General features: G+C 41.1%; 1 protein-coding gene across 6 annotated transcripts in view; it reads right to left on the bottom strand.

Moving 5' to 3' along the window:
- Window positions 1–19,215, bottom strand: part of PIK3CG (phosphatidylinositol-4,5-bisphosphate 3-kinase catalytic subunit gamma) — a 37,461-nt gene extending 18,246 nt beyond the window's left edge. For 3 of the 6 annotated variants that reach the window (XM_075145283.1, XM_075145321.1, XM_075145328.1), the window contains exons 1-6: window positions 19,037–19,215; window positions 10,722–12,737; window positions 8,287–8,355; window positions 6,393–6,458; window positions 6,063–6,288; window positions 2,069–2,172 (exon numbers count right to left, since the gene is read on the bottom strand). In XM_075145283.1, coding sequence (XP_075001384.1) covers window positions 2,069–2,172; window positions 6,063–6,288; window positions 6,393–6,458; window positions 8,287–8,355; window positions 10,722–12,725 — 2,469 coding nt within the window. In that variant the 5' untranslated portion in view covers window positions 12,726–12,737; window positions 19,037–19,215. Of the gene's footprint in view, window positions 1–2,068; window positions 2,173–6,062; window positions 6,289–6,392; window positions 6,459–8,286; window positions 8,356–10,721; window positions 12,738–14,841; window positions 14,863–16,733; window positions 18,620–19,036 lie in introns of those variants that run through there. The other 3 variants (XM_075145292.1, XM_075145303.1, XM_075145311.1) reach the window with 3 other exon arrangements.
- Between the last annotated feature and the right edge of the window lie 943 nt (window positions 19,216–20,158).

The following is a 20,158-nucleotide window of genomic DNA, read 5'->3' as shown; positions in this document are numbered from 1 at the left end:
ACCTGCACAACTTTTAACACTGTCCATGATAAAGGAAAAAGCATGCCTTGACTCTCTGAAACTGGATTTAGCTTGTAAATCTGCTTCAGACAGAAACCAGGAAAAAGAGTTTCTGACAAAACTGGCAAATAATGGACCCTCACGACAGCACTCTGACAGGTGCTTTGCAAAACCAGAACCTAATCATTGTCCAAAGCAATTTACCACATCATCCACCCTTGTGACTTTTAGCAGCTTCAGTTATTCCAAATTCTTGATTCAACTCCCTTAGCAAATCATTCAAATTCATGGGGAAAATGGCATTTGTGAAACTAATTTAACATAATCATTCATAAAATAAGAAAATAAATTCCCTCTTTAGTTTTATTACATTTTTAATCTTGAGAAATTCAGCAGTGAAACTACTGAAATTGCATTATTTCAAATGTTTTCTCAACTAATTATGTCTAATACAACCGCAGTATGTAATACTTTCTATTCCGGAATTCCTGGTTCATTGTTGAACATTACTATGTACAATAAAGCCATCTAAAATAATAAAAGCAATTGTACATTAGTGTTTGAGAGCTGACAGAATCGATGACATCAGAGAAGAGTATTTTGGAATATTCATGTTTCATAGATTGAGGTTCTGAGCTTGTAGTTTAAAACAAAAGAGTTTTTACCACCCTTACTTTTAAAAAGGGCTAGTCAAATTTCAGGGTTTGAAGATTATGGACAAGTAGCACTTGCTAGAATGAAGATGAAATGAAAGCTTACCAATACAGGTTGTTATATCAAATATTTTTGTTCATACAGTTTGGGGGGGAAAAAAAAGGCTCTAACCCATCTATTTTTGGACATAACTACCTTCCCTTGTGAAGTTACTGCTTCCTTCATCTAGGAAGGTCCTGGTAGGGCTGCGTATTTCCTAAGTGGAGGAAAACTAGAAAATCCAGAAAGATCTTTTATTTTATTTTGAAATCCACTTTTTGTCATACAGTTGGTGATTTTTGTACACAAAAGACTAAAGAGAGAGAAATACAATCAAGAAAATAATATTTAAGAAGCCACAAATTCTGTATTTTTGAGTAAACAATGTTTGAATTTACTTCTGTAGTGACAGTACCTCAGTTATGCCCAACTGGGAGGTGTTTAACCCTCTCAGCTTGACAATAGACTAGCTTATAGCCTGTCTATCGAGGCACAGGTTTATTTAACAGAAACATGGCCAGATCTGGACAACTAATATCAGTTACCCAAATGAGTATCCTACTATTTGGCAATTCCTTAGGTTGGATGGTTTGTCTGTCCTTAGCTAAGAGAAAAAACATGGGATTCTTTTCTTGTAGGCTCCTTGCTGCACATCCAGTGAATCCAAGGATCTTCATTGCGCTTCTTTACCCAAACCTCACATTGCATAGCAGATGCATGAGCCAATTCCCTTTCACTACACATCTGCTGATTTACTAATCTTGTTTTTAACTCTGAGTCGACATAAGCCACTGCAATCTCACCACAAAACTGGAGGCAGCAACACAGAAAACCTAAGTGTTTCTTAATGTATTTCTATCAAAATCTTAATGTATTTTTTAATAAAAGCAACAAAAGCAACATAGAGATATTGAAAAATCAGAAATAGGTAAGGTAGACATTTTTGTTGCTAAGATAAAGGTCTGGACCTAAACTTTAATGGCAGATGTGAATCAGGGTAAGACAGAGAAAGTAACTGGAGGAACAGAAACTGAATATCCCAAAGCCCCTGAAGTCAGATAGGAGAGTTTTATACAGGTATCTAATGTAAAAAAAAGTCAGTTACCTAGTTAAATCCTGGATTAAACTAATGGAAAAATCATAATTGTCATTTAATGATTAGGATTTTATGGGTTGTTGCATTTTTTTAGTGCATGGTGGCATGTCATTACATTTAGAAAAATGCTAATAGCTTTGGAGTCCATGAAATGTCATCATATTCACAGTGAAATAAGACCTTCAGACATATTAGCAAAAATCTTTACCAAACGACACATACTTGCAAATAGGAGATTTTTTTCAAAAAAGCATTTATAGAAACTCAGAATATACTTACCACTAGGGCTCCTGCTCTTAGCCCAGGATCATATGGAACTCTAAAACTTTCTGGAAGTTTGCTGCTCTGTAGTTTTTCAAGCTTTTGTCTCAGCTGTGCAATAACTGCAATTGCAAGTAAGAAAACACAATGAAATCAAAAGTTGGAAGGCAAAAAAGTTACGGGTAATCAAACTTGTTAAGCATCATGATTTAGCTAAAAACCTTCTCCATTTAGCTACTTTTAAAATTGCTTTCCTCAAGGATCTCCTGATTTGAGGAATGGAGAAAGACTCTTTTAACTTGCACTACTAATGGTCAGGGCTGTTTCAGATATGTAAAGATAAAGCCTTCAAGCACCTCACAAGTCATATGCCCTCTACACAGTGTTAAAAGCACTGCACAGTGCTTGGTGTTCTTCTGAAGACTCAGGAGATTACATTAAAATGTCTCCTCTCATTTAAAAAACAAAACAAAACAAAACACAGCACAACACACGAAAAAATATTTTGCCCTTATAACTGCCAAGAAAATGTTGAACTATCTACCCCAAAGGCTCAGAAGGAGGAGGCATTTAAAAGTACCTCGCATTTCCAGTATTATTTTGACCTACCTCATTGCTCTTGCAGACAGACGCATGGCTTTTGAATTCTTGGAGTCAATTATACTGTAATCATAAGGACTCCAACTATAGAGATACTGACTTTCCTACCCTCCTAAAACTGGTTTCAGAGTGCAGCCTTGTTAATCTCACATTCCAGTAAGAAGAAAATTTGCTGTATATTTATACGAACAAGAATTTTAATGTTCATATATAAACTGAATCTTTTCATTCATAAAACCTCAAGCTTCTGAACCTTCAGCTTAGAACAGTATGCATTATACTACATATGACGCACTGTGTTCATCTCAGCTAGCAGGTGTTAGCAGCGTAAGCAATACACTGGGTATTACCCTTCATTAGGACACAGACCTGAACACTGTTATAAAAGAAACTGCAGCTACACAGCACAAAATGAGAAAGCTAGATATGGACCTGAACACTTAATATACAAAATCATCAAATCATACAATTGTAGAATGGTTTGGGTTGGAAGGGACCTTTAAAGGTCATCTAGTCCAACCCCCTGCCGTGGACAGGGACATCTTCAGCTAGATCAGGTTGCTCAGAGCCCCGTCCAACCTGACCTTGAATGTTTCCAGGGATGGGGCATCTACCATCTCTCTGGGCAACCTGTTCCAGTGTTTCATCACCCTCATCGTAAAAAAATTCTTCCTTATATATAGTCGGAATCTACCCTTCTTTAGGTTAAAACCATTACCCCTTGCCCTATCGCAACAGGCCCTGCTAAAAAGTCTGTCCCCACCTTTTTTATAAGCTCCCTTTCAGTACTGAAAGGCTGCAATAAGGTCTCCCCGAAGCCTTCTCTTCTCCAGGCTGAACAACCCCAACTCTCTCAGCCTTTCCTCATAGGAGAGGCGTTCCACCCCCCTGATCATTTTTGTGGCCCTCCTCTGGAGCCGCTCCAACAGGTCCATGTCTTTCTGGTGCTGGGGGCTCCAGAGCTGGACGCAGGACTGCAGGTGGGGTCTCACCAGAGCAGAGTAGAGGGGCAGGATCACCTCCCTCGACCTGCTGGCCACGCTTCTTTTGATGCAGCCCAGGATATTGTTGGCTTTCTGGGCTGCGAGCGCACATTGCCGGCTCATGTCCAGAAAATGAAGACATTTCAAAAGTTGCTATCAAATTAAGAAAGTCAAGCCAAAAGAATTACCTGAGAACTTACAGAACACAAATGTTGCACTTATTCTAAAGGCTTTTAGAAAAGAACTACCTAGCAGTGCCAGGTGACCAATGTGTATCTCCTCTGGTAAAAAAAAAATAAATCTGACAGCAAGATACAGAAGCTAGTAAGTGGACTTTATAATTAGACACCTTTCAAAAAAACCACACCAAACCAAAACAAACCCCAAAACCCCCTAGGCTGTAGTAACTTGGGTCATGAAACAGCTTTCTAAAATGTAACTATTGATTTCCTAGACATATCTAGCTTGATTTCAGTAAGTCTCCTCATTGTAATGTAATGTAATTTGAAAATTGCATGCCAACCAATTGAAGCTAGTAAAGATTAGGAATTAGCTGATTTTAAAACTAAGTGAAGGTGCTTGCTAAAACAATTTCAAGTTGATCTGGCTTAAGAACAAAGTGCTATGCATTTTAAGAGAAGAAACAGCTGCATAGACACATTCTTGGGAGACAAATCATCTAATAGAGCGGTGATGAAAGCAGATAATTCTGTGCAAGCTGTAATATTATGATCTTAAGAATGTATTTATTTATTATTACTCGCTATGTTCAAATATAAGCAAAGAGATTACATGAAAAGTTAAAGAAACAGTTTGACAGCATGATTGCTACTGGACTAGTACGGTCCTAACAGGAAGGAATTTATTCTTTAAAAAAATCCACAAATACTGGAGGAAGAAAAATATATACAAGAATTAGATGAGGCTGCATGACAGAATGAAATGAAACAGTCCAAAACATTCAGACTGAAAGTATAAACAACTATGAACATTAGAAATGATGGGGCAAAAAAGAAGCAATAAACTAAAGAAGAAATTTTAGGATATAAATCTTTAAAAATGTAAGTAGAGGGTGCCTGTAGGAAAAATCATATCCTCAATAATCCAAGAATAAATTAAATTAGATATAGCATTAGTAGGACATTCCACAGTTGCAGGAAGCCTTAATCAGTGAAAATGTCAATTACATAAGTCATTTTTCACCGTTCTGCTGTACATTACAAAGATTCTTTAACTTCAAAACCTGGTGGGTGTTAATGTGATTGCTTTCTCTTGAAACTTTTCTTCTTTGCCCACATATCCTTCAAAGATATTATGGCAGACACGTATATCTGCAGGCTGTAAAGTTTCTTTCCAAAACATGGGATTCTGACCAAATATATTTAGATTATAGAGCATTTTAAGATAAATTTTAGAAAGTTGTTTAGAAAGAATATTTTATACGGGGGTTCAGTAAGTCCCCTAAATCACACTATGTGGTAAGATAACTGATGTTACATTATATATTGAAGAATAAATGCATATTTCCTTCAAATTTCTTTTGAAACACAGCCACTTCTGCATAACCAGAGTGGAATGGCTTTCCGAACCAAGAGCTTCCTGGCCTGGAAGATACCAGGCTGAACACGCAGGAAGAGCTGGTCTCTCTACAGCTTTTAGAATTTAGATATTGTCATATATCTTCTTGCACTTACTCCCAACACCAAGCAACTAACAGGAATGATGACAAACAAGCTTTTAAGGAAGTTGGGGGGAAAAAAAAAGGGCACGCAAAACCCAGAGGTAAACAGGCATTGCATAAACCTACTGTGGCTTCCAAAGCAGTGCTTACAGAGACTAGAAATAAGAAGACCGCATCTGTGTCTCACAGGACCCCTATTCAGCACATCACAAAGCCCCAAAGATGTGCTCTGTATATTCACTGCTGATCCACCAGCTACTTTCATCGCCTAGCAGAGGCTGTACTGGACTCCTCCCTGGCCTTCCTGCCAGGAGTCTTTTAGTGACTGCTTAGGGTAAGGCTGTGTTTCTTGGCAAGTGTCACTTTTTCCTCTTTATTTCCAGTTAATATTTGTGTTCTGGGTTGTTTCTTTCTTCAGTGCTGGCATTCAGCTAAGGGTTATGTACAAGAACTTAGCTGCTTCCCAGTTGCATGGCGTGAGGTTCAAGAAGATAAGCCAAAGCACGGGAATGTACTGAGTGTCTATAAAATTTATATTCTTCCTCTTTTGGGGTGGAACAAGCAAACAAATGTATTATTGGTTCAATCACTATCAACCTACACTGGCATTTTAAAAGAAGTAATAATGATGCCTTTTGACAGTAATTTATCCATGAATTTTCAAAATAAACAGTACAATTTGCTGCCTAGATTTTCACACTCAAAGAGAAAAAACAGTATTATTACAAACGAAGAAATTAGCAAATACCTTGAGAAGTGACATCATACTTTTCTGCAGAAACTGATTTTATCTCCATTGTGACTTTATGCAGCAATTCAATTACTTGAACCTGCTTCATGAAATCGTGTAGCATTGCTTTTCCACAGCCCCTAAGATAGGCTTCTAGGATGACCGCAAACCTCTGTTGGTAATGCATGGACTGGGCAATCTCGCTTCTTAAGAACCAAAATAAGAAGTGACCAATTCTTTTGTTCTAGAGGTGAAAAAAAATACTACAATCAGCATGCATTTATTGACAAAGGGTTTTAATAATGCCAGTAACTTTAGCATAAGTTGGCTGTATTTTGAAATACTTACTCTCAAACCCCGTTTTAGCAGAAATCTGGCTAATGCACTGTCATGATATGGCTCAAATTTCACAGCCTGAGGAATACAAACATAGAAGACATGTTATTAACATACTTAGGATCCCGTTGCACTTTACCAATCACATCTAGAGAGCGCATTGCTGCAAGAGGAGAAAATATATAACAAAACAGGTCATTTGAGGAAACAAAGTTGAAAAAAAACAAAGCAAGGCTTCTCTGTGTTTGATTCAAGAAGCACTTCTTATTTGCAACAGGTTCTTTTCAGGTGTGTTATAAATGCAACAAAGAAAGCAACGCAGGGAGTAGCTAACCAGCGAGACCGATCTGAGCTCATGAAGGCATGTGAACAACGCAACATCATTCTCAGGCCGTAGCAAAAACCAGCAAGATCAGAAAACAGCCTGCAGTCTGACTGACACAGAGGTGGCTTGAAAAGATTATTGCTAAATGAAATGATCCATTCGAAATCATTCTTTAATGGAAACTTTCAATAATAAAGCACTGTTTTTTGACAACATCCACCACTTTGGGACTGGGGCACCAGTGTTCTCTGCTGGGTTCCCCAGCAAGCACGGGATACAGGGGCAGCTTTTCGGAGCACCTAATTTCAAGCATTCTGGCCTTTAGCCCCTAAATGAACCACAAAATAGAATAAAGGCTCTGATGCACATCCTATGTTAATGAAGACTTCACCAGAGCTTTTTTTTTTAATGACTCTGTGAGCACAGACGTATTTTTTCTCTTCCAACAGCCGCTCCCCTCCACCCAAGCCCACAGATATTTCCAAGCTACTGCCAAAAAAGGGTGGAAACAAAAAGTCAGCAACTTTTTTGAAGTGTCAGGATTGGAATTTTTCTGCTGTTATTCTCCCCCCCACCCCAATAACCAAGTGAATTAGTCTACCAGAAAACTATCACACTTCCTGGTACTGGGCTGTGCACTTCACGTGTTTTTTCCAGCAGGTTCTTTCCCATTGCTTGAGGGACTCAATTTTATAGGAGGTTTGTATTAAGATTAATGGGGCAAAAAAGATATGCATGTATATCCCATGGCAAGAAAAAAGAAATAAGAAGCATACAATCTCTGGAATAGAGTCACAAAATCCCTGTTGTGGACTGAGGGGGTTGGTGAATGGCTTCAGGTTCTGGAAACACAGCGCCAGGAAGCGGCACGTAGGGAGATTAAGGGAAAACAAAGGGATGTGCAGAGAGCCGGGTGCATGTAGTACGCTCAGCTTTCAGAAGCAACAAAGTATGCAAACCTCTAGCAATAGTTATTCAACAGAATATAAAGGCTCTTTCAAGATCACTGCAGTCTGCAGCTTGCAAAGAAGCAACCAAGCCATCAGCAGAGGTCTACTAATTCATCAAACAAATCACAGGGTTTGATAAACTCTTAAAAGTACTGCAGCACACAGTTTTATTTTTTATTATTAAAATATCAACACTATTTCTGAAATGTAAATTGACCTGTGGGTTTATTGAACAGAAAAAAAAAAGAAAAAAAAAAAATCGAGCTTTTTCACTCAACCTTTCAGAATGAACGAACTTATAAAAATGCTACGAAGACTTGTTCTTTCCAGCTGCTGGCTAAGAGACAGATAAGAAAGCCAAGCACCAGACTTGCCCTTCTACAGTATCATAATTCTGCAAGAACTGCCTTGACCGTCTCTGCAATACTGTTCTATTTCCCCAAGCAACACCATCTTATTTAGGAAAGATAATGAGAACTCACAAACATAAACTGATTTTAAAATATATAGATCCTTTTACTTTGTGTATGGGATTATGAGGTATGAGGGGTTTTTAATAAAAATTAATTTTCACTGCAATAAGGCACCTAAAAGCAATAATTATTACATAAATTCAAATGGATTTGCTTACAGTTCCAAGAAAGCCCATTAAAAACCTCATTCTGGTATATACTTTGCTGAATGTTCTCAGTGCATGTCCCTGAAAAACAATTTAAGAATGAAATACAGCCAAACAACCGGCAATTGCTTCAACACAAAACCTCCTTATATGAAGATTGCAAATACATTTTAACATAAAAGAATATTAGAAAAATGTATTACGAGCATCCTTATTATGCTTATGTTTTAGAAACAATTATTTTTAAAAGTCAATACCATTTTTCTTTTTTCTTCACAGAGTCAAATGTCAACATTTGAATAGCAACAATAAAAGCTAGCCATTAAAAAACGTCTGGCACTTCATCAGGTCCCTGCACGTACCTTTGCCTTGTCAATTCTGCAGAAGAAGAGCTTTACTCACTGCCATATACAAGCAGTACAGTCGTTGGTGTTTGTTTTACAATGGATTTTGTTGTATTTCAACTATCCTATCCATGTTTTATCAACTGCGCAGAGAACAACAGACCTTTATAGGAAGCTCAATAGGTTTATTTATGGCATCACTGCTCTATTTGGGATAAACCTGGGGGGAAACAAAATGTTTGTTTGATTTCTAACACTACTGGGAGGTAAAATGGGAATATCCTGTGCAGAATGAAATAAGCCATAAAGCTTTCATGAAGGCATGCATGTGAAAAGTGATGACCATTTGCTGAAGAGACATCTCGGATGTGTCTCTTAGAGCAGAGGAATGGCTGACATCCATTCTCTGAAAAATGTAGATTTTCAAATACACTGTGGTACCAATACTTTGCTGCAGGATGCTGACGGCCGATGCTCTGTTGTTAGCCAAGGAAGGAAAGACAAGGAAGCAGCAGAGAGGTAAAAGTTGGGATCTAGTATTTTTTTCCTTTTTAGGGATGGCAATCTTTTAATTTCTTACTACATCTCTTACTAAAAACAACACAGTAAAGTCAAGCTACTATGATTTTATGCTACAGTAATTTAATTTACTGTTAGAGAGATTTATTCTTTTTAAAACTCTCCAGATTTTTACTTCCTGAAAACAAATAATTACAAAAACAAATGGAAAAAACCCAGTATTTTCCCCATTCTCTCAGGCACTTTGATCTCAACCATTCACCATCCCAAACCCCTAATTTGGATACAAAAGCGAGTAAAATTGCTGAGCCACAAGTAGACAGCAAAAGCCAAGCATATATATAGCAGCAGCTACGTGGGAGGCCCAATGAGGTAACCGTAGCGACTCCTTTGGTTAATGCAGAAGTGCATAAATTCTGCCTGGGGAGCCTAATCTTCAGACAAGCAAAGACAAGGCTAAAAAAGCCTTGTTTAAAGCACTAGTGATGCGCAGAAAAATCTGAAATACTAACTTAATTTCTCTGGGAACCTGGGCTCTCTCTGAACCCACAGAAATTAAAAGCCCCATCCCACAGCTTCCCTGGCTGCAGCAGTTCCTTTTTTCTTTTTTTTTTTTTTTTTTGAATGCCAATTTCGTCCTCTGATTCTGTGAAAAAAGAACCTGCCGCTCTGCGGGGCGACAGCCTTTCCACACCAACCAGAGCCCTGTCGGGTGTGGGAAGCCTGCAGAGACGCCTTGCTTCAGGGGATGCGTTTACCAGGAAGAACCACAGGGTTACACCTTTCATCAGCCATCAGACGTGACTTTGCCGCTGACAGGCTGCCCAGCTCCGGCACAGTGTTGCAAAAAACCAAACCAATTTTCTTGTATAACTGATATAAAACTTCCTGGCAGATCCACACACAAAGCACTTCAAGTCGATAGCGTGGTGATTCATTGCCATTAAAAACACAATTTTTCACCCAACTTCCCAGAATGAATTAATCTTATTACGGAGTCCTAGCAACCCTTTATTTACTTTTTAAAATTTTTTGGAAGCTTCTAGATAAATTTGGTCCTCTTAACAGTACCAGATTGAAGTCATTGCAACGTACTATGTAATTACACTGTTATTCTTGACCTAAAACCCAATCCAGATTTTTCTTCAGGTCTTGCCTGTGTCAACATCTGCCTTTACTTTCTTTCTGTCTACACTCTTTCTAAACTATTGGTAAAGCCGGTCAACAATTCTTCAATGCTGTGTGATTCAGACCTGATACGAACAGGATTAGAGACAGCACAGTTAGGATTTGCTCCCATCATAGCTGTGCTAGTGTTGACAATTTCCAGAAAAACATACTACTGTAAACGCAAGATGCAAATTGTAAGACACAAGGCAATAGTAACACAAAAATAACAACATAGGCAAAAGGCAAAATGTAGAAAGTGTTTTTTGGCTTAATTTGGTTACTACCACTGCTTTGACTAAACACTGAAGACTTCAAAACCAGGGATTACTAACTAGACCTACTGAGATGGGAATGATGATGTGGTAATGCAAATATTCCCAGAAGGCAGAGTGCAAGAATGCAAATACACCTTACCTGCACAAGCTGTAAAAGATAATGAAGAACATCATCATCTTCTAAACTTTCCAGTTTTTGAACTGCCATTGCTCGGACATTTTCATCCGAAAAGTTACAGTCCAGAAGTTGCATTGTGAGTCCAACATCTAAAGTGCTTTGATCCCAAACCTCCTTTTTAGCTAGCAACTGGTATGTTTTGGCCACTATTTCTTGTTGTCCCCATTTCACAGAGCTAAGCAGCTTAGGATACGCCTTGGGGTGCTTTATGCTTTCATATCTGAAGTGCCACAATAGTTCTTTGTCCTCAGGAGAAAGTGGATTAAGTGGGTCAGTTGCTATGATCTCTTCAAGTTGCTTGCGAAGCTGATTGGGCATTTCAGCTCGTGTCCTATCCCCTTGGGGGTCTGATGTTATCCTGTGCTTGGGCAAGGCAATTGGGTGACAATATTTGTCCAGCACAATAGAGATCGCCATTGAGTTTTCTTTATCCGGGTTAGTTGCTGATGTGAGTTTGTCTGCATTGATACTTCCTTGTTCTTCCCCCTTGCCTGGAATTTTCCACATGTGGAGCACATACTCCCCACTTCGTAGCAAGAAACGGTGATCTATCAACAAAAGATTTACATAATAGAGAAGCTGAGTTTTGCATTTTGAATCAGAGTTGGGGGATTCATGTGACTGAAGGTTCGTCTTTGTGGACAGTCCCTGTGCTTTGCCGCAGTATATCTGAAGATTCAAGAGTGCTCCTTTAGGCAAATCTTTGATTTTGATATCAAACTCCAACCAAATATTCCACAGAACTTCTTCAGTAAAAGGCTTCGATGAAGTCCTCCTCTGTGAAAGGAGCTGCTGCCCGTGTTGAATGTTAGCCTCCACAAACACAGTAAGATCAGTATTTCTTGGTAAAACTGGGATATCAATGCCAATTATTTTCACCCTAAATTTCCTATTACAATCCCACAAAGAGATAGTGAAGACTCTCTCATGATCTTTTCCATCTATTGTCAATTGTTCATGATACCCTGTAACTCCTGTACAGTCATCCACCAAGGGCCACTCTTCCTTCTGAACCTCATCCTCATTCGGGTCAGGGGGATTGTCTAAGACAAGGTGGATTTCTTCCCCATTCTTAAGGCACTGTCTTATCCAGTGAAAATCTTTGATTGGTGTCTCTCCAGTAATGTACTCATCTCTGCCACAAATCCTGAGAACAAAATCCAGTTCACTATGATCTTCAGGAATGTCCATCAAAGACTTTTTCTTTGCCATTTTTGTGAAAAAGCTGTGGAGAATCATATCTGGAGTGTCATCTATTGACACTTTAATTTTTTGGCTAGTTGTTCCTCTATGTATGATTATGAAAATGTTATTATTAGTGATCTTTTTAAATAAATATTCTGGGAGGGGCTTAGATGTAGTCCAGGGGTGCATTGCATACAATTTAGGATCTCTACAGGCTACCTCTATCATTCGTGGAGTGACTAATCTGCGACGGGTAAATTCTAGTTCATCATCATGCACGTTGCTTACATCAGTGACATCATAACCAATTAAATCGTTAAGTTGCTGCTGAAATTCCTGAACTTCTTCTGATGGTTTTTGTTTCTGGACAACATAGATCTTGCCTACCTTTTTCTGTAACACTTTCCAGTACAGTATGCAGTCCAATGTCTGTAATACTTGATGTTTATCATAAATTTCATACCATTGCCCTTTCTTCTGATACTGCAGAATAAATTGATCTGGGGTGAATGCATGGTAGAAGTCTGTGGTTTGACTCATCTCTATTGCACGCATCCAAATCTGTGCTTTCATTTGCTCAACCGTACAGTTGCCAGCTATTTCGAGTAACATCATTTCCGGTACTTTAGTATGTTTATTGCTTGTAGGTAAAATGAACTCAATGGATATCAGTTCCATTGACGACAAATTACTCGATGTACAATGAGGTTTCATTCTTCTTCTCCTTCGTTTGTTTTCCTCTCTCATAATAACGGGCTGTTCATAATCCCCCAACTCCATGCCAGAAGAAATCTAGCAAAACATACAAATACTTGATTACTTTCTCATTTACATTTTTCTTTACTCTTATTTTTTAACTCTTCTTAATTAAAATCACAGGCCAGTCAGAATCCTGCTATGTATATGCTTTTTACATTTCCCCTTGCTCTTAATTTCTGGTGATAAATACTTGATTTACATAAACCACCTCAGACGTAATCTATTCAATTCAATACCAAATATAAAAAAAAAACCCAACTCTCCAATGATTAAATAATTAAAACAGAGCTTTTAAACAGCATTCCCAGATTTCACTGAGGATAAGTGGTCTGACTATATATTTCCTCCATATTGATTTGTTCTTGCTTCTGTTTGATCAAGCACTGATTCTTCTGCTGCCTCATCTGTTTTGATACTGCTGATATTAAGTGATTTTCATAGAAATCAAAAGACACGCTACTGTGTATGAGCAGAACGTGATCCACCAAGCTCCAGGAATGACAGAAAGTAACAAAACAAGCAATTTATTTGTGGACTGGAGAGAGGTAAGCCTATTCCCATTTTCCTCTGCCTCTCTTTTTAGTGATGAGGAATAAAAAAAGCCCTTAGGATTCAAAAGTCAGGGACTACTTCTGAAGACAGATATTTAACATGCATCTAAATTCACGCCTAGTATCCTCAGATGTGCTTCTTTTAAATAAATCAATTCACCAGACTGATAACATCCATCCATTTTAAAAGTAAACACTTCCAGTATAAATTATTAGTTTGTTACAGAAGAAAAAACGCCCAAGTTGATGCTGATTTATTACCCTATACATCAAATCACACCTAAAACACCTGTAAAACAACTTCAAACATGAGTAGCCTACCTTATCAGCTTTCAGGAAACAAAAAATATTGTTGCTCACAGTTAACCTCCATTGAACAATATTAGTGAAAATTATTCACCGAGAGCTTGCAAGAGGAAGGCAACGCTGTTATACAAGTGCACTCGCACAAGCTAAGTTACAGCAACATACTGAACTTCTTTTCCAGACAACACTTCTTACACACAAAATCTTTCTCTAACTGCTGGAAAACCTAAAACCAATGTAACGATGTCTTAGCAGATAACAAAGCAAGAAGATAAAATTATAAAAGGTTAAACTGAAACACCACAGCATGCTAAAATTCTTTTTTCAAGTTCCGGAAAGCATCAACTGTGGACACACCAGCTCTATAATTGACAAAGCACAAGGAAATATTACCTGCTTATAAAATAAAGGCTGAATTGCTGAAGACGATTCATTTGTTTAATTTCTGAAGTTCCTATTTTTTTAAAGGAAGATCATTCACACAAAAAATTTCTTTGTTTAAGCTGTTCTGCTTTTCTTACTCGCCCTCGTATCCAGATGCAAAGGAAGTGCTGCACTTACCAGGAAGGAAGTTTTAACCAAGTTGATTATACATATGATTGCTCATTTAAAAAAAAGTCAGAATGCTTTTCCTGTTACAACAGTAAAAATACACTAACAGTACACCAATTTAATTTTAACACACATGCATAGAAGACATGCTTAAAGCCTTTTCAAAAAAGCTAAGAATAATCCAGGCAATAAATCTAATGAATCCAAATAAAACATTTTAAAAACAATATATTTTGGAGAGTCTAACTACTTTGTAAGAGAGTTAAATAAAAATACTAGATAAAAGACAACTACATCTGCAATGTTTCCACATTTTTATTTTCATGGTGATAGCCCTTTGAGGACTCCCAGCTTAAACTCATTAGTTTTTTAAGCCAGTCTCCATACAGTATCACATGGAGATGGTATCTGCCAAGGATCTTGCTTGGTAACCTCAGCCATAGAACTGCTGGGCAATCTTCCTCCTAGTAGTTCTAACTCATCCATTTATGATTACAGACACACAGTGAAATCCACTAGAAATGATGACTTAAGATTCAGGAAGAATTTAAACCATGGACTTTCAACCCTAATTCTTGTAGTTAACTACAACCTGAAGAGCTGTTCCTTTACTAGAAAAAATCCCCACAGGAAAAGATTTGGGAAAACGTGAACCAATCAGAAAGAAAAGACAGAAAAACCTCTAATCGTATCCTTTTTCCTTATGACTTTTCCAGTGAAATACTGACCGTTTTGAAGAGCAATAGGCAGTACACATCCTACAGCAGTACATATCCTACAAAAATGATGACTCCTGAGAAGGAGAAAAAAATATTAAACAACTGAAAGGTCTTTTAGCAACAGTGAAGTGGTGGTGTGGTTTTTTTTTTTTAACATATGACACTTCCTATCTCATAAGACACCTTTCTTATTGAAAAGGAAAAAAAAAAAAAGCTCCCTCTGTATTGGCAAAAAAATCTGATAGTCTCTTACCTGCCTCCAATGTGCCACTCACAACCTCTGAAATTAACACTTTGCCAAGGTTAAAGAAAGAAAATACCCTCCACTGTAGACATAGCTCTCCTTTCTCAGAGCATCATTTTGCTTGGCAGCTAAGATTGATTTCTTTTTAGAGGTTATTTTTCTCAGAAGTGAGTTTGGGGAAAACACACTCTGTCCTAGCTCCCTCTACCTTTTAGAGCCAGTACTTGAAACTTCTCAAGGAAGTGGTGAAGTTGCCCTGAACATTTTGCGCGGCCATGAAATCTACCCATCTTGGCCACGACACCTCCAACACTCATCCTCTGCGCACGTGCAGCCTGCCAGCATTCATCAGCCACAGTCTCTGTGGCATCTCAGCACTACACATCGCTTTCCTCTCTGGTCCTCTTCTCGTCTGAAAAAAGCACTCTGTTGCTGGAAAACTTGAGCACCTGTAACCTCAACAGCAGTGTCCAGGATGACGGAGGAGAAGGAAGTGGCCGGTTTCACATAAAAAGGAAAAGGAGCTGGAGGTGTAGGAAAAGAAAAGGAGCAATGCTGAGGGGGAAAATGTGTTTTGCAAAACCTATGTTTTGAAATTCTCTGACTTTGGAGAGCTTGACTTTGCAACACTTTTGCAGAGTCTGTCTTTTGAAGTATAATTTCTAAAACATGTAATATAGTTGCGTATTTTTCTTCATTTAAACATAAGCAACTAGCAGTAAGGGTTTTTTCATGCGAACAGGCTACAAAGATTTTTTGCAAATATCCCTTGTTCTAAAAGTCGTTGTGCTGACCCTATTAAGTAAACCTGGACTCATTTCGGTTTCATTGGGTTTTGCCAGACCTAAGAAAGCATGCTGTTTTAAAATGCCCTCATTTTGCCACCATGTGCTATGCACTTAAAAGATTAATTTTTCAAACACATATACACACAAATATTCCACCTCCTGCCAAGCTATTCTAGCACTACTCCATTGATCAAGACCATCAAGACAATCAAAGGCAGCATCTCTACCTCACGCAGCAGAGAACTACCCTGTACACTGCTCAACGAATGTAAATGTTTGACACTCTCATCCACTTAAAAAGACAGGTAGAGCAGTATTGTGAAAGATTCAGATACTCCCCCACAAACTGCAGATACAATGCAAAATGCATGACGCTTGTGTAACTGCCCATACAAGACTGTCTCTTCTCCCACATTCATTTGGGCTGTGACCTGTCATGCCTAGTCCAGTCCAGTCCAGTCCAATCTCCATCTCCAGTTCAGCTCTGACCCCTTTTCATCAGCTTCAGAAGCCAGTTCTTGGAGCAATGTCTGTCTCTAATCTGTCTCTGCAATGACACACGCAAAGGTGTCCCCATTCTTAGGGTGACACCAAATTGTATCTATTTTCTACTAATCCATGTGTAGGCATGGCAAAACCATATTTCCTCATGCACATGCATCAGACAACTTTGACATTTATAATGGAAAATAATTTAAAATAACTTCCTAAAAACTTTGTCATGCCTAAGCATTACTTACAGTATTGACACTTCTATATGCCTACTGCAACACCACCACAAAAAAAAAAAAAAAATCACTGTTTTTTATTTTTAATTCTACTGACTCTCATCAACCCCACATTTCCCTGTATTAGAAGAACTGTCCTACCACTGGTCCACGAATCCTGATGGGGTGCAATGGAGCAGGAGGAGGTGGTCCTATAAAAGGTAACTAAGACAAGCAAACAGGATCGCATTTGTCTCCAGTCATGTTCCTATCTCATCACTCAGGTCAGCAAACTCATCATAACAAGAACAACAAAAAAATTTGGTTAATTTTCAGCTGGATCAGTTCCTTGATCTGACTCATCACTTGCAGGAGTGGTAGGGCAGGGGAGGGAAGAGAAGGGAAGGGAATGGAGCCAGCGCAGTTTAGGGTAACCGAGACTGAAACATAATTCACAGCAGGATTAGGAGATAAATTCATGAGTAAACTTGTTGAATGATTTGAAAACACTGGCTGAAAGGTGCCTTAAAAAGACAATATGATATTATCATGAATTCCTTCATATATTCTACTACAAAAAATTCAGGATATCTGTCAAACTTCACTGCTTTGTTAGGACTGTGTTACAGTTTTACCAGTTACTTATTCTTCACCAGTTATTTTCATGCTTATTCTACGTTAGTTCCTGCTTCTGGTTTAATCCACCATGTGAAAGTCTTATTTTAAAATTATTCTTTTAACTTTAGTGTGAACTCCTTCCCAGACAACATAACCTGCACGAAAACAGGCACTCTCTAACAAAGTAAGAATTACCTTGTGCACACTTTATGCAAATATAATAATAATCAGTTTACATTCACAGTTTCAGATAAAGTTAACTTTAAAAATAAACTAAAAAAAAAAAACACAAACAAAACTACCATGACATGACCCAATGTTTTCCAACCAGCACACTACATCTACTTGCCAGCATTGTCCTGTAGCAGGAGACGGCTTTGCATTTGCTGGATAGGAGTACAATGTATCTTCCCTACACCTACAATGATCCAGTGCTGAACTATGCAGGCAAGATACTGCACTAACATGTTAAGCATGAACACAACAACAAAAACCACTTTGCTCAGTTCTTTTGTCAAATCCTTTAGCAACTACTAGCTCTCACGGGAATTAAATCAATGCAGGTTCCCATTAGCAGTACACTTCACAGATAATATAGTCACCTTCTTCATCAAAAAGTATACTAATCAGCAGATACAGCTCAACACCTCGGTCAGGAGGTTGTTGAGTCAATCAGACTGCTATGATGGCTGTAATATTTCCAGCACCCCCCTGCCTTCACTACAGACCTTTGCATATTTTGATTTCTACACGAGGTATCTACTTGGGGGTGCTTGCGGAACAAACAGCAACTTCTAGATGGTTCTGAAAATTTAGATAAGAATTTTGGCAAAGTTCTAGTTAACCGGAGTTATACAAGTGACAGGTGATCTACCTCCAGACCAACACTTCACGAGTCCGAAAACACAGAGATCGCAGCTATGGCTCCTGCAGGGACACACTCACTATTTGGATACTGCCTGCCCTTTCAGCTTGTGCCCGGTTTTCAAATACTGATTGTTAACAGCGCGATCTAATCTACACCGACAACCAACTCCCGAATGCCTGCAGCTATTATTCCATACGATTCCTGGTGGGGAGTTTATGGTCTACATGTACCAGACAGACACAAGAGGTTATTATTTGTTGGATGAGGAAATACAGCTATTTGTTGTTTAAAAGCTGTGTTGTAGCAGAGCTGACTCATAGATCTTAAGACCAGAGGGAACTGCTACCACTGTCTAGTGGGACACTTCACTATGCATTGTTTTATTCAAGATACTAATCGTTTCCTCAGCAGGTTTAGCATCAAACTTGTAACTCTTGTTTGGGCCAGGATGTGAGCCGGGACCAAGGACGCGAGGAGCCGGGACCGGGCAGCCTTCGGGGGGCTCAGCCCTTGCCTTGGAGACTGCAGTGCTGACTCCGGTCAGTCACACATGTCCTGCTGGAAGGGGGCTCTGGGCGAAGCGCTTCGCCTGCGCCAGGCCCGGGAGGCGCGACGCGGCGGGGAACGAGCCGGGGCTGCCTCCCTCAGCCGGCCCACCGGCCGGGCCCGGAGGCCGCGCCCGCCCTGCCCGCCCGCGGCCCCGAGATGGCGGCCGGGGCCGCGCCGCCCCGCAGCGCCCGCGGGAGCAGCAGCGGAGTCGTCGCCGCATGAGGGCAAACCTCGTCGCGCCCAGCCCGGCGGCGGGCGCGCCCGCCGGGCGGGTCTGCCCACCGCCACCGCGGGGAGCCGGGCCGCGCCGCCCCGGCCCTGCGCCCCCGCCGCCACCTGCGAGCCCGGGCCTTGGGCAGGGCCGGGCAGGGCCAGCCTGGGGCAGGGTCCGCCGGCGACCCCCGCCGGCCCCCGGGACGCAGCTACTCACCGCAGCGCCGCGGCCGCGGCCCCGGCCCCGGCTCCGGACAGGTGTTTTCCTCAGCAGGAAGCGGAGCGGGCCGAGGGCCGGAGGGGAGGCTCCATGGCCGGCGGTAGGCAGCTCCGGAGCTGCCGCCAATCACACGCCGGGCAAAGAGGGAACCGGCTGTGGGGCCTCCCCGCCCCGCTCGGCCGCCGCCGCCCGGCCCCGCCGCGGCCCCGGGGCGCCCGGCCCCGGCCCCGCCGCTGCGCCTGGCCCCCGCCGCGGGCCGCCGAGCCGGGCACCGGGGCCGGGCCCCTTACCCCGAGCGAAGCGGGGGCCCGGAGAAGGGGCCGGCGCTGGGTCGGGGCGCTCTGCGGGTCTGCGGAGCGCGGTGCCCGGCCTTGCCGCCTGGAGGCAGCGGGCAGCCTTGCCGCGGTCCGGGACCCGCTGGCCCGGTACGGCCATATCAGCCGGCGTGGGGATATATGCACTGTGAGGGTAAACCACCGCAGCCTTAGCGTGGTTTAGTCGCCAGCACAAGGCATGCAGTCCTGTCCTGGTGTCCGTACAGGCAGCAAAACCTCTCTGGAAGCCGCTTCAAGAGGCGTTCATCGCCCAGGGGCCCGAACGCCGGCCTGCCCCTCGGCAGGCTGCTGCTGAGCAGCCACCACCGCGGCGGGGCCAGCGGCCAGCGCTGGGGTTGCCCAGCCAGGCCCGTGCCGGGCGCTGCTGAGGGCCCGTCCAGCCGCACGCGCTGAGGCGAGGACAAAGTTAGTTTGTCTAAGCTGTCCTCAAAAGCCCCGGGTGATGCCAATCTGCTGTACTGCGCAGTGGCCTTCTCCTTCAAAAGGATTCCCATGCTGTCTTATTAAATGTCTACTCCTACAGGTTTAGCCTCTTACTTGCCTTATTCCTTTTTTTTTCAGCTACTTTTTGTTCAAAGGTGCTGTATTCTTGTTTTCCTACTATTTTCCCATCTCCACACTGGGCAGTCCTGGCTCGCTCCTTTTAGGTCATGTTCCTTAGACCTCCTGCGATTCCTGTAGCTCGCCTCCGGGCTCTTGCCAAATGGGCCACGTTGTTTTTGGACAGCACTGCTCGAAACTGGACGTAGTACTACTCCAGCTAAGGCCTTGCCAAGGCTGCCCA

This window comes from Calonectris borealis, chromosome 1 (genome assembly GCF_964195595.1).
Source record: "Calonectris borealis chromosome 1, bCalBor7.hap1.2, whole genome shotgun sequence".
Taxonomy (NCBI): domain Eukaryota; kingdom Metazoa; phylum Chordata; class Aves; order Procellariiformes; family Procellariidae; genus Calonectris; species Calonectris borealis.
The sequence above is the reverse complement of the archived record's forward strand: the minus strand, read 5'-3'. Positions and strand labels throughout refer to the sequence as shown.